Raw genomic sequence first — 12,145 nt, 5'->3', positions numbered from 1 at the left:
AAAGCTGCCAAAGAGGACACGCCTCATGCAGTCCATTCCCATCAGAGTGCCTTCCATGCAAGTTATTACTTTCACAGACAAAACATTTGCATCATTATGAAACCATTGAAGAACTTTTAGAATGGCTTTGTTAAAAGCAAAATCTAATCTAATTAGGCCTCATTTTTAAGTTCACTATTAAACTTGACATTCAACTAAGATATTTTAAATGGCATCATGGAATGGAGATTCTTTGGAAATTTAAGAGTACCATTAGATCCTCTAAAGTCAATTACTGTGGCATGTTAATTGTAGTAAAATTTTCTACAAAAAGGTATTTTCATGGCAAACTGAAATTTAAACTCTCCAAATACGCCTTTTACATTAGAATGGTATTACGTAAGCTAAGTTCAACAACAAAGACGGCTCGAAATTCAACAACTTTGACATTTTGGGGTAGCATTTATTAAGGGCTCATCCAGTCTGGATGGTTCATTTTTCAATAACAAGCTCAATTTGTGCATCCTTTATTCAGAAAAATGACATTAGCTCCTGGTAATGAGCATTATGGCCCCGCCCCCTCCCTCCATATTTTGGTGGGAGTCACTGATCACAATTTGTCCATTCAAAGTCATTCTACATATGTTCCTAAGAACATCAAAATAAAGGGACCAAGCGGCAAGTCTCCAAAACAACAACAGAGGGCGTCAAGACCTGGCATTTTGTCTTCCAAAACAATGTAAAGAGTCACAACCGGACTGTTCCGCCCTGTCCTAGTAGAAGGAAATTATACTGAATTACTTCATAATGTCTTTTATTGATTTTGTTTGCATCTGTTTTTACACTATACGGGCCATTCGTCTTGCTTTACAGTGATGTAGCAAAAATGTTGCGGTGTCCTCATGGGGGAGTTTGAATCACGTAAAAGGCACGGACAAGGAAAAGCAGAATCTTGTGTCTCTGCATTAGAGAGGCAAAAGCCTCATAAATAGATTTAGAAAAGTATGTATTTACATGCTTGAAGCTACAAACTTTCAAAAGGCTGTAAAGCGTTCTACTTCCTCTTCCTGCCGCGGCCCCTCCTTCCTCTGATGCCGGTGGCGGCGGCGGCGTTGTTGTTGTTGCCGCCGTCGGCCGCGGGTCCCGCCGCGATGTTGATTTGGCCTTCCTGGATTTCATTGCGCGCCTCGTCGGGAAGATGTTGAATGTGCTGCTGCGTCTCCAGGTAGAACATGACGTCACGCAGCTGTTCCTGAAGCTCCGCCATGGACTTGTCCTTCTGCTCGCCTGAACAAAACGTCAATACAACTTCAACGGCACGTCCTCATTTGCATACCATTGAACATTTGATGAGGCACACCGCCGAGATTTTTTTCGGAATTATTCAACCATTTGACAATTTTGTGGGCATTGTTAAACATGCTAAATTAAAAAATGAAAACTTTTAATGGCAGTATCCAACCCTGAATCTGATAAACTAATTTCAACAACTGAGACAATGATAATGGCATCATTACATTTTAAATTCAACAATGGAGGCACCTTTGGGCAACTCTTTGAAATCAACTCCTCTTTTTTTTAAATGCATTATTAAATGCTAAATTCAATGACAGAAAACTTCAATGACATTGATCTGGTAAATCAACAAAGCCATTTGAATGACATCAAACTGCAAATTCAATGAGTAACAATATATGCTAAATTCTGTGACTAACAGTTATAACGTCAATATTAAAGTGGACTTTTTTTTGTGGCATCGGCGTTTACAGAAATATAACTGCTTCAATATATTTACATGCCATTATTGAACGCTAAATTTGATAACAGAGATCTTTAGTTGCATTAACAATCCCTAAATTCAACTAAGGTATTTTCAGGAATTATTTAATAATTTGGGGTTTTAATTGCATGTTTGAATTTTCCTCAACTAATCTTGACTGATACACTTTGACAATTTAAGCGGCATTATTAAACTCACTGAATTACTTAATTCTAAATTTCATTGACGCATGCAGATGTCATTAAACTGACTTTTTATGGTACTATTAAAGGCATAATCAAACCCTGTAAATTGGTTACGAAGATATGTGAATGGAATTATTGCCGTCTCGAAATTCAACTATGTCGACAATACGCCGTGTGTGTGTGTGTGCAACGTCATCACCGCTCTCTTTGGCTCTGTGCTCCTCGTCGGCTAGTCGGGTCTGAAGTTGCGTCTGATTTGCCCGCAGGCATTTGTTCATCTCCTGCTCCTCCTTCAGCTCCTGACTGAGTTTCACCACGCGCCCGCTCAGCTGTGTGCACCTACGCACCAAACATAGTTTGAAAAATAACGATCATCACCATCACTTAACTGTTCTTTGTTTTGCGCGGCCCATCTTTGCCAACATGCATATGAAGCTGCGTGAGCGGCCGGCACACGCTGCCGGCACGCCTTCATCGCCTCAGCGGGTGGTGACAAAAAAGGCCTCATGGCGTCTTAAAGGAGCACCATCATCATGTGATCACAAAAGAGGAACATCGTGTAACCATCCTATTGCACGGCAAACAAAATGCATACCATTAAACTGACGCTTGGAAATTTTTGTTGTTCTCCATTACCTTCTGCTGAACTGGAGGGCAAATGTGCAGAGGAATTGTGCATTCATATTAGGGCTGAATGATTTTAGGGAAAAGAAATTGCAACTTCTCTGACTGATGTTGCAATTTCCATTTGATTTGCGATTTTCTTCAAAATGTGACATTTACAAACATGACCCAAAATACCATTAAAAACCATAAAAGCTATTATTGTAAAAATGGAACGACACTAAACGAGGGCAGTCCTTTTTCAAGTTTCGAAAAACTACTTGCCATTAAGTCTAATTTTATATTTATGTAATTATGAATATGAAAATGCATTTTTTTAAACCCCAAAATGTTTTTCATTTCGTACTAATTTACATGTTTTTTGTCCATAAATGTCAGATTATATGTCAATAAAATCATTGTCCGTTAGCAAAGCGAAATTGATTAAAACATATAATTTTGAGACCTATTATTGTGGACATTTCAAAATACTGTGGGGCAAAATAGAGCAAATAACATTGATGAGATTATAAATATTTTATACCCGTTTGACATCGAACCGCCGGTGAGAGTGTCTGCTAAATCGCTTATGTCTCTGCCGTCTTATTTAATGTCTAGATATGTATTGGTTGAAATACAATATTTCAATTCACAGCTGCTGGCTCTACGCACTAATGCAGTACTAACCAGACTTCTGTTAAAAGTCGACTCTACACCTAAGCACTTATTTGGGTTGAATCTGTATTTCACTTTAGCAATTAGCACGCTTAGCGACTCCTCATTCTAAACACTACTTGTTAGTGAGCGTGTTTACTTGTCACCACGGTGGAGATGATTCGCATCACATGTTTGTTGCTGCTCCATTGCATATAGTACAAATAAAGTCTGTATTGCTGCAGAGCAAGATAGCTTGGCGCCTAGCAATCAAGCAGCGGCAAAGTAAATTACTTCCGGGACTACAGGTGACAATGCTTTTTTTTTTTTTTTTTTTTTTTTTTTTAAATCAATACGTCGCTGGTTAGTGTGACCTGCTTCATGAGCGTGGGGCACAAGAGCCCTTTAAAAAGAAAACAAAACAAATTGCATTGTCTGAGATGGCGATTTCAGTCCCAAAAATATAAATTGTTGAGCCCTATTTTATGCAAGCTGTGAGATTAATTTACAACCTAAAATTCAGATGGTCCAAATGCAAGAGTTTTTTCTCTTTTTTATATTCCACTTTTTGGGGAATATCAAACAATTTTGACATGAAGAATTGGACATTCATGGGCAAGGTGCCTTGGTGGATGAAAAAGCTTACTTCTTCTCCGTGCTCTGCTTGTCTTTGTTGATTTCTCCCAGTCGGCGTTCCAGGTTGTCGCAGCGCTCCAGAGTCTCCTTAAACTTTGCCTTCATGTTATTGATCTGACACACGCGCACACACATACGCACACACAGGTGAGCGTCGCCCAATCGCCATGGCAACGGTGACAATATGGTGGTTCACCTCCTGGGCTGTCTCCTTCTCCAGATGAACAATCTTGTTCTCCCAGTAGACTCGCTGCGACTCCAGTTGGCTGGTCAGCAGGTACGAGTACTGCGAGAAAAGAGCGTTGCGGCACTCCAACGATTAGCGTGACCGTGTCAAAGGCTGAAAGAGGAGCAGCATTACAGACCTCCAGCTGCAGAGCGTCGATCTTCTCAGCCTGACAGGTGTCCCCCTCGCACTCGTACTGAACCATCTTGCCGTCCGTCTTGCTCGCCACCAGCCGGTGGACGTAATTGTCTGCCGGGAGGCGCGTTAGCAACATGCTAGCGTTAGATGAGCGCAGTACACAGCTCTCAATGAACAGTCATCAGCCTCACGGTTCTGAGGTTATGGGTACCCCGATATGAGCTTGGGCCCACCCACACCCCAAAAGCACACGCAGGAGGTTGATTGGAAACTCTATAATTGTCACTAGGTATGATTACCAGTGTGAAAATGTGTTTGCCTGTGCGTGCTCTGCGATTGGCTGGCAACCAAATGCTGCCCCGAAGACAGCATGCCCGCGACCCTTGGGCGGGTAAGCGGCTCAGATAATGTATGGATGAACCATATGGGACACAAGACCTACATATCTTCTCAATAGTAGATTAACACTTGAGGGGTTGGGTATTCTCACAAGCCCCTGGAATATAATTTTCAGACTGCAATCAGGTTCGGATTTCCCGCATTTAACGTCATGCACGTTATTGTCATCGACATCGTCTCACTGAGTCGAAACCGGCAGCTATTATTTCACCATAATGGAGTCTATGGCTGCTCGGAAGAGAGCACCGTCTTGCACGCCCCCGACACCCAGACGCTGGGTAAAAAATGGTTTTCGCATTGGAGCGGGGGAGAGTAAAATGATCAGACTTGGGCTTGAAAAGCGACACACACATGGTGTTCTTTCTTTCTACTCCAATGGTGAGAAGTGATGATATTGTCATTTAGAATGTGTAAGAAAGTAGTGTGCAATTTAATTTTTCGGCTGCAGGTGGCAGTAGTGAATAGATTCAAAATCCTCCTGAGTACAGCTTTTAAGTTTAAATATTAGTTACTTTTATTATTTTAATATATGGAGTATTTGTCATAAGCAAGATAGAACAAAAAGGGAGATGAAGTATTGTGTAATGAAGTAAACTATAATTCTTAAAGGACTGCTGCATAGATGGGCACTTTACGCTATTTTGCCGGTCCGTCCACAACGTGAGCACCCTTTCCGTCCGCATCCCTCCGTCCTTATTTATAACATAATAGTCCTGCAGTCAAAGTAATTTTAAAGCCATTCCTTCTATAAATAATAGCTGGCTAATTTCCAATCACCGGCTGGACTTCCACTTCCGGGTTGCAGCGTTAAGTGTACAGCGGCGCTGGCATGAGCATGAATGACAGTCTGGACGTCCCAGACCATGACATAACGTTCCATTCCCAGGACGGAAAGTTCCTGTATGATATTGACCCACAAAGATGGAAACTAAGGACATTTTGGCTATAATTACAGGCATCATTAAAATCATGTAGTTTCAGTCAGTTTTTGTTTGATCCTTAACTTTCATTTGTATTTGCACATTTTTACTCTTCGGCTTTCTACTCAGCATAAGACTCATGATTGTTTTAGTGTTTGTTTTTGTCGTATTAATTTATCGTTTAAACTGTCTCTGTTTTTATGATTTTTATTTGCTATAAACCACTTTGTGCGACTATGTTTGCATTTAAAGGACTCTATAAATGAAGTTGAATTTGAATGTGCTCCGTGATTGGCTACAACATCAGCCTCATGTTGTAGTGTAATATTTAAAATTCCTTTGAGGTCCAAGGTATGCGAGTCAAGGCGTCACTGAACATGCGTTGGTACCTCCGGCATAGTCCCAGACGCGGTGATTCGTGAGCTGCATGGCGTAAGTGTGTTGTGTCTCCTCAAAGTGCTTGTAGGCGTGGCGACTGACGTAGCGACCGCAACCGATGTGGCCGCAGATCAGGCAGATCCACAGGTTCTGGCGTGGGCGGGGGCCAACAAGTCAAAAGTGAACCAAAGGCGCGTCGAGGAGCGAGACGAGCGGACGAATTGCAGCCTTACCTCCTGCACGCCGCACTCAAAGCATTTGTTTTCTTCCACCGGCTCAGGAGTTTGACAGTAGCGACACACGGGACACCTGCGCACAGATTAACGCACAGTGAACCAAATTTCAGAATGAAGGTTTGCCAAAAGCGGGAGATCCCAGCTTGCCAATGAGATAGCAACCACTGCGCTACGGCTCTTCTTACATCATCACTCATTCTATTATTACCACAGATACGAACAGGTCGATTTGACACACCGCTTTGAGCAGCATGGCTACGGCGACGTTGAGCTACGAGGGTCAAAGTCTTGATCAAATTTCACGTGTGGATGGCAGCACACTGTGTTTCTTATGCTTGTATACAACTTTGTACACGACAAAAGGAACTGGGAATAACTTTTCCCAGGTCAAAATATTTGTGGATTGTTGTCTCTCCAAATATATTCACAGCACACTGGTGTTGACTAAAATCGGTTGAGAAACGAGCATGCTACGATTTATCTCTGATGTCTTTGCGTCGCCCCTGTCAACATGGTCGCCGCATCTGCACAGCAGCTGGCCAATCTACTACACTGCACGGGTTTATGTCTGTGAATATTATTCTACTCGAATGAATGGCAATAGACCAATCACCGGCAAACATTTTGCGGTCATGAACTCTAGCATATCAACTGTCACAATGCAAGAGTTCATGGCGATTGCTAATTGGGAAAATACTCCAGATTCTCGGCGTAATTTTAGCTCATAATGAAGTGGAGACGGTTATGGATTCACATATTCTCTGATTTCTTTCCCCAATATTTTCTTAAAAATATTTGGGTGTTTTTTTGTGGGCTGGGGAAAAAAAGAATTACTGACCTACTCAACCATTATTGCCTCCTATTTCGAAACCTACCTGTGCGACTTTCGCTTTGACGCAGTTTAACTTCACGGGTGGTCTATCTATCAATATTTTAGAGCCTCCCAGACCGATGTGCACTGCTTACACTAACAACATGGCTGTAAAGAGGAGCTTGTTTACCAACACACAGTCAGTGGCGCCAGATTAGAAGTTATGTTGACCCTTCAAGCAAGTATTTATCTAAAAGGTGACTAGACACTTTAATTCCTGCTAAAAAACAGACAAAATGAGTTGTCACATAAAGAAATATAAAACATGATAATAAAGTATGTGGAAAAAAAAACTTTTTGGAAAAAACAGCTCTAAAGGTCTTTTCCCTATCAGGAGATAATTGCTTGGGGTGGGCGGTCTTTTTTTTTTATTCGGCAAGGGGAAAAAAAAATAAAAAAACAATTTCATTTTCCTAGTATGTCTTATCTAGTATGAACGGAGGTAACTATGCAAAATGAATGTTTAGCCACTTACGATGCGTCTTCCCATCGTTGTAGACACTGACTGTGGAAGCTGTGATTGCACAGCGTGGTGAGGATGCCGTTGACCGACTCGTCCATGCGCTCCAGACACACGGTGCATTTGGGAAGCTCCGTCAGCTCCATCACCGGCAAACTGGCGCCCTGGAGAAGATGGTGGTGCCGTCGTGACACACAGCCATGATTGAAGTGACATGTCCACCAGCCACTCACCTCTTCTGACTTGATGACCTCGGCGCGCTCCACGTAGACCAGCTGACACACTGCCTCCTCAATGGAGTTGAACTGGCGCCCATTACACGTCGTGTAGAAGCTATCGGCATCCGCCTGAAGCAGGGTTAGAATTGGTTGGGATTTGTTTATTCCAGTTAGTTTTTAAATCGTATGCACTTATTATTTTTTTTTTTATTCAGTTGGTTTTATTTTAACATTTAGAGTGGATTTGTTAGTTTTTAGTGTCTCAAAAATGTTCTGTTTACTTTTTCTAAGGTTGAGAATTACCTTGTAATATATGGGGTATTTGTCGAGTGCAGTATTAAAAACATTAAATAAAAGGTCACAAAGTATTGCGTAATAAAGAAAACTCCAATTCCCAAACGACTGTTTGACCTTCCGTCTTTTGTATGGCCATAGAACACCATATTTAAAATGAACCTTAACTCATTCACTACCAGCTGAGTAAAAAAAAAAAAAAAAAGATCTTTGACTTCTTTAGCCGTCAATGGTAGTAAATGAGTTAACAGCTACTGGATGGAAAGAAGGGACAAAGACTAAAACAAAGGGCATTATAACGATTATTTTAGTTTTATAAACATAAAATGTAATTACATTGTCATTTAATTCGATTAATGAAACACTTTTTTTTTAGCTTCAATTGTTTCATTAGTTTTCATTAGCTAAAATAATGTTAGCCTGCACACACACACACGGACAAACGTATACAACCACATGTAGACATATCCACACGCAGGCAGACAAAAAGGGATGGATGTTCATACACACGTGCACACATACAAGACACACGCATAGGCAAAGTGGGTGCACAGTGTGGCTGTGGCGACCTGCGTGTTGAACTTGATGAGCACCATGTACTGGTTAGGGGTGGAATCGCGGATTATCTTCATGTGCTCCATGACGTCGTTGAAGGGTGCCATCAGCTTCATAAGGTCGTGACTGGTCATGGTGGCAGGAACTGTCAGGATGCACACCATCGCACTGCGCCCCACCTCCTCCGTCAGAGATGTCATTTTGCTGCAGGGCCGGGGAGCAAAAGAGGAAAAAGAAAAAGATGATGTGGGAAGGAGAAAGAAAGAATAAGAATTAAGGAGGAGGAGAAAATGGGGTATAGGAAAGGAAATAAGGAAAGGAGGAATAGGAAGTGGGTAAAGAGGATGAGAAGGGGAAGAGGAGGAGAAAGAAAAGGGAGGGAGGAAAAAGCGGAAGAAGGGAGGCAAGCAAAGGAGGTAGTATAAGAATGAAAAGGACAAAAGTTACGAGGAAAAGAATTGTAAGGAGTAGAAGGAGGAACTCAGGAAAATAAATTAGTCGTGGAAAACAGGTAGAAAGAGAAGGAGAAAATAGGGACAAGAATGAAGCGGATGAACAAGAGAAGTAAGGGAATGAATAGAAATTAGGAGGAGGTGGTGAAGCAGAAAGGAGCAGGAGAGGAGGATTGTGAGAAGGAAATGACCAGGACAAAGGACAAAAAGGAAGAGAAAGGAGGACAAGAAAAAAGACCGGGAGAAGGTAGGTAAGCAGGAGGAAGAAAGCAATGAGGAAAGGAGGAGTGGAAGGATTGAGGAGTACACAGGACGAGAATGGATAGGAGAAGACAAAAAGCAGGCAAAGGAGATGAAGAAGCAGCAGAAGTCAAGAGTGAATGTGATGCTAGCATTGTGTGTGCATGTGAGTGTCGAACTTGGTCTTGTAGAGGTGCATGATCCCGTGCACGACCTCCACCGACGGATTCCCGCTGAAGAAGGAGATATGCTGGGGAAGCTGCTTGGATGGAGAGTCCGGACCTGCTGTGGCCGCCGCTGTGGCCACATCTGCTCGCTGGCTCTCCGCATGACCTCCTGGATCTTCCTCCCAGCCGCCGCCTTTGTCTGCACACAAAAACAACACTAGCTGGAATCAGTCGGGTTGGCTGGTCATTTCAGTGAGCGTCCGCGCCTTGTCAGCGTTGTCATTATTTGATTGTCCTGTTCAATAAACGGCTGAAAATGAATCAAATCAGTCAATGACTGCTGCATTCCGTGCCCAAATCGCAGGACATCAACGTAAGCAATCTTAAGAAACAGAAAGAAATAAAGCAAAAACGGCGGGGCAAAGTTGTCACCTGGGCTGGGTTCAAAGGTCTCGATGACCATGTCTCCCATGGATCTGCTGCCCATGTGCTGGTGCAACACAGCGCTCCTCTCCAGCTCCGACTTGCCGCTCAGGGACTGCCGAGCCAGGCCCAAAGATTTGTCCTGAAGCTGATCCTCGGACATGCCGCCCACTGCACGTAGAAGAAGCAATATGTGTAAAATGACCGCAATGACAGGCTGGAAAAGTCAAGGTTAGCAGCTGGGGCAGAGGTGTGCAAACCTTTGTGCTTGAGGGTTAGTGTTGTTTTTTTTTTTTTTAAAAGAACAGATGAGACAAAGTTGTATAAATTGTTATAACTAAAAAAAGGATATTAAACTCAACTATTCTTCATAAACTAGGTCATTTTAATGTCATCAATTTACTTATATAATACAACACCAACCAAAATACACGTCAAATTGGCTGATGAATTCTCTAATAAAATAAAAACATTGAGTTTTTATTGTATTAGTCGCACATATTCAAGTATTTGCACGACTTTATTTACTAATCATTTATTAGGATGAATGGGAGAAAATGTTGATATTCAAAAGTGTTGAGTTTATGAATTTTTACCATTTCTCGCTGAATAGATTAAAAAAAGTTGATCGATACGTAAACTGATCATTTACATCAACATCAAGTTCAATTAACTACCCATTTTAAAAAGTAAATGTATGAAAACTTGTTGCTTTGACTAATATTTTACCATTGTCTCACCCAAAAAAGATTTATTTAGGTTAAGAAATATGTAACTATGTAAACAAAACTGTTGGCCTGTTTCTTATGATTTGAAACTTATTTAATAAGACGGAAACCTTTTTTGTCATCCAAAATTGTTCATTTTGCTTATGTCTTTAAATTTATTGCTTAGAAAAAAATGTATTAGTGAATATGATTGAGTAATAAAGTGAGGATATTTTTCATTTTACAGCAGCAACAATAATTCGGCGAAATGCAACATCCAACGTGCCAAATGCTGACACATCAAGAGTGCACCCGAAATAACTTTAGTGTATTCTCTTGATTTTCTTTTCTTTGTCGGACTTTAACTTTAAGTTTGGCACTTTGTATGCGGGTATGGTTGTTTTTAAAGCGCTCTATAAATATGGTGGCGTTTTTAAAAGTGTTGTTTTTTTTTAATTCGGTACCAATTTAATGCCTTTCTAACTGTGTCGTTTTCCGGTATTCATGTCACCTCACAAAGAAACAAATGAAGAGGAAAAACGTAAATAAAAAACTAAAGGGGAAATTAAACGTGATATGTGATGCGACATTAGTCAGCCACGGCTCGCTAGCCCGCCGGCGGCTAACAACAATGTTTGGCGTGGCCTTGCGTACTCACAGGCCGAGTAAATGAAGCCTTGCGGGGCTGGAGACTGGTCGGCAATTTCCAAGCGGATGACCACCAGAGGCACGCTCATGTGTTTTGTCCTCGGGAAGACAAAAGCAAAACAAAACAAAAAAACACACTCACACAAACCTAGCAAGTGGTGACAGGCAGCTAGCTTCACAAGTTAGCTGCCTAGTTAACCTTCCAAACTGCAGTGAGTGGACATTGACGTCCGGCCCATCAAAGTGAGGCTAGTACACACTTTCAGTAAACTCTTCAGCGCAAATATGGAGGCATCCTCATCTATTTGTTATTTCATAGACGTAACTGTCAAACTTCAGGAAGCTTCTGAAGCTCTTGAACGACTACTTCTCTTTCATGAATGATAGCTCAAAGAAGGCGTGTAAACGCTATCGCCACCTACCGTCTTAAATGTGAAAGGCAGTGCAGTGTCGCAAGGTTTTATCAGTTTCAATTTTAACACTTTTTCTTTTAACACAAACAAATACAGTAAAAAAATATTCAAAAATACGCGCTCCCATTTCGAATTTTAACACAAAATTTAAAATTTTAAAAAACATTGTAAAAAAAAAAAATGCTTTGAATTTAATCACAAGAAAACATGATTTATGTGCCATCTGAGTTTGAATTTAAATTGAACAGATTTTCTTTTGCCATCAAATTTTCTACTGATTTTTTTGTTGAAAATGTCACAATCAAGATTATAGATCAACCCACAAGATTTATCTGTGTAAATTAAGTGTGACATACAACTATGAAATGCTTTTTTTACCTAAATAAAATCTTATATATATATAAACGAGATATATATATATAAAATATATATATATATATATAATATATACACTCAGTCTGCAAAGAATATGATACCTGACATGAGACATCTGAATTTGAAATTAAATTTGAACCAAATATATATATTTAAGAAATGTAAAACATTTGTGAATGACTTGCATA

At 40.8% G+C, this 12,145-nt stretch overlaps 1 protein-coding gene across 1 annotated transcript; it reads right to left on the bottom strand.

The window, feature by feature from the left end:
- Positions 1-421: 421 nt before the first annotated feature.
- On the bottom strand, positions 422-11,535 carry brap (BRCA1 associated protein). Its single transcript, XM_088282017.1, has 13 exons — positions 11,180-11,535; positions 9,824-9,985; positions 9,404-9,590; positions 8,547-8,736; positions 7,699-7,812; positions 7,481-7,629; positions 6,132-6,207; positions 5,910-6,048; positions 4,203-4,312; positions 4,034-4,123; positions 3,848-3,951; positions 2,144-2,283; positions 422-1,266 (listed from the first exon to the last, which is right to left on the bottom strand). Exons 1-13 carry the CDS (start codon positions 11,256-11,258, stop codon positions 1,034-1,036), a joined length of 1,773 nt encoding a protein of 590 aa, XP_088138143.1. The 5' UTR covers positions 11,259-11,535; the 3' UTR covers positions 422-1,033.
- Positions 11,536-12,145: the final 610 nt, after the last annotated feature.

The sequence above is a fragment of the Idiotropiscis lumnitzeri genome, chromosome 18 (genome assembly GCF_059441095.1).
Source record: "Idiotropiscis lumnitzeri isolate Australia: NSW breed Sydney's pygmy pipehorse chromosome 18, RoL_Ilum_1.0, whole genome shotgun sequence".
Classification (NCBI taxonomy): domain Eukaryota; kingdom Metazoa; phylum Chordata; class Actinopteri; order Syngnathiformes; family Syngnathidae; genus Idiotropiscis; species Idiotropiscis lumnitzeri.
The sequence above is the reverse complement of the archived record's forward strand: the minus strand, read 5'-3'. Positions and strand labels throughout refer to the sequence as shown.

Bases quoted from the DNA above. Each gene is read 5' to 3' on its own strand.
- brap (XM_088282017.1), bottom strand. From the start codon at position 11,258: ATGAGCGTGCCTCTGGTGGTCATCCGCTTGGAAATTGCCGACCAGTCT. The intron at 9,591-9,823 runs GTGACAACTTTG...TTTTGTGTGCAG, and splicing joins GACCTTTGAACCCAGCCCAG to ACAAAGGCGGCGGCTGGGAG. The intron at 4,124-4,202 runs GTCTGTAATGCT...CTTTTCTCGCAG, and splicing joins TCGACGCTCTGCAGCTGGAG to TACTCGTACCTGCTGACCAG.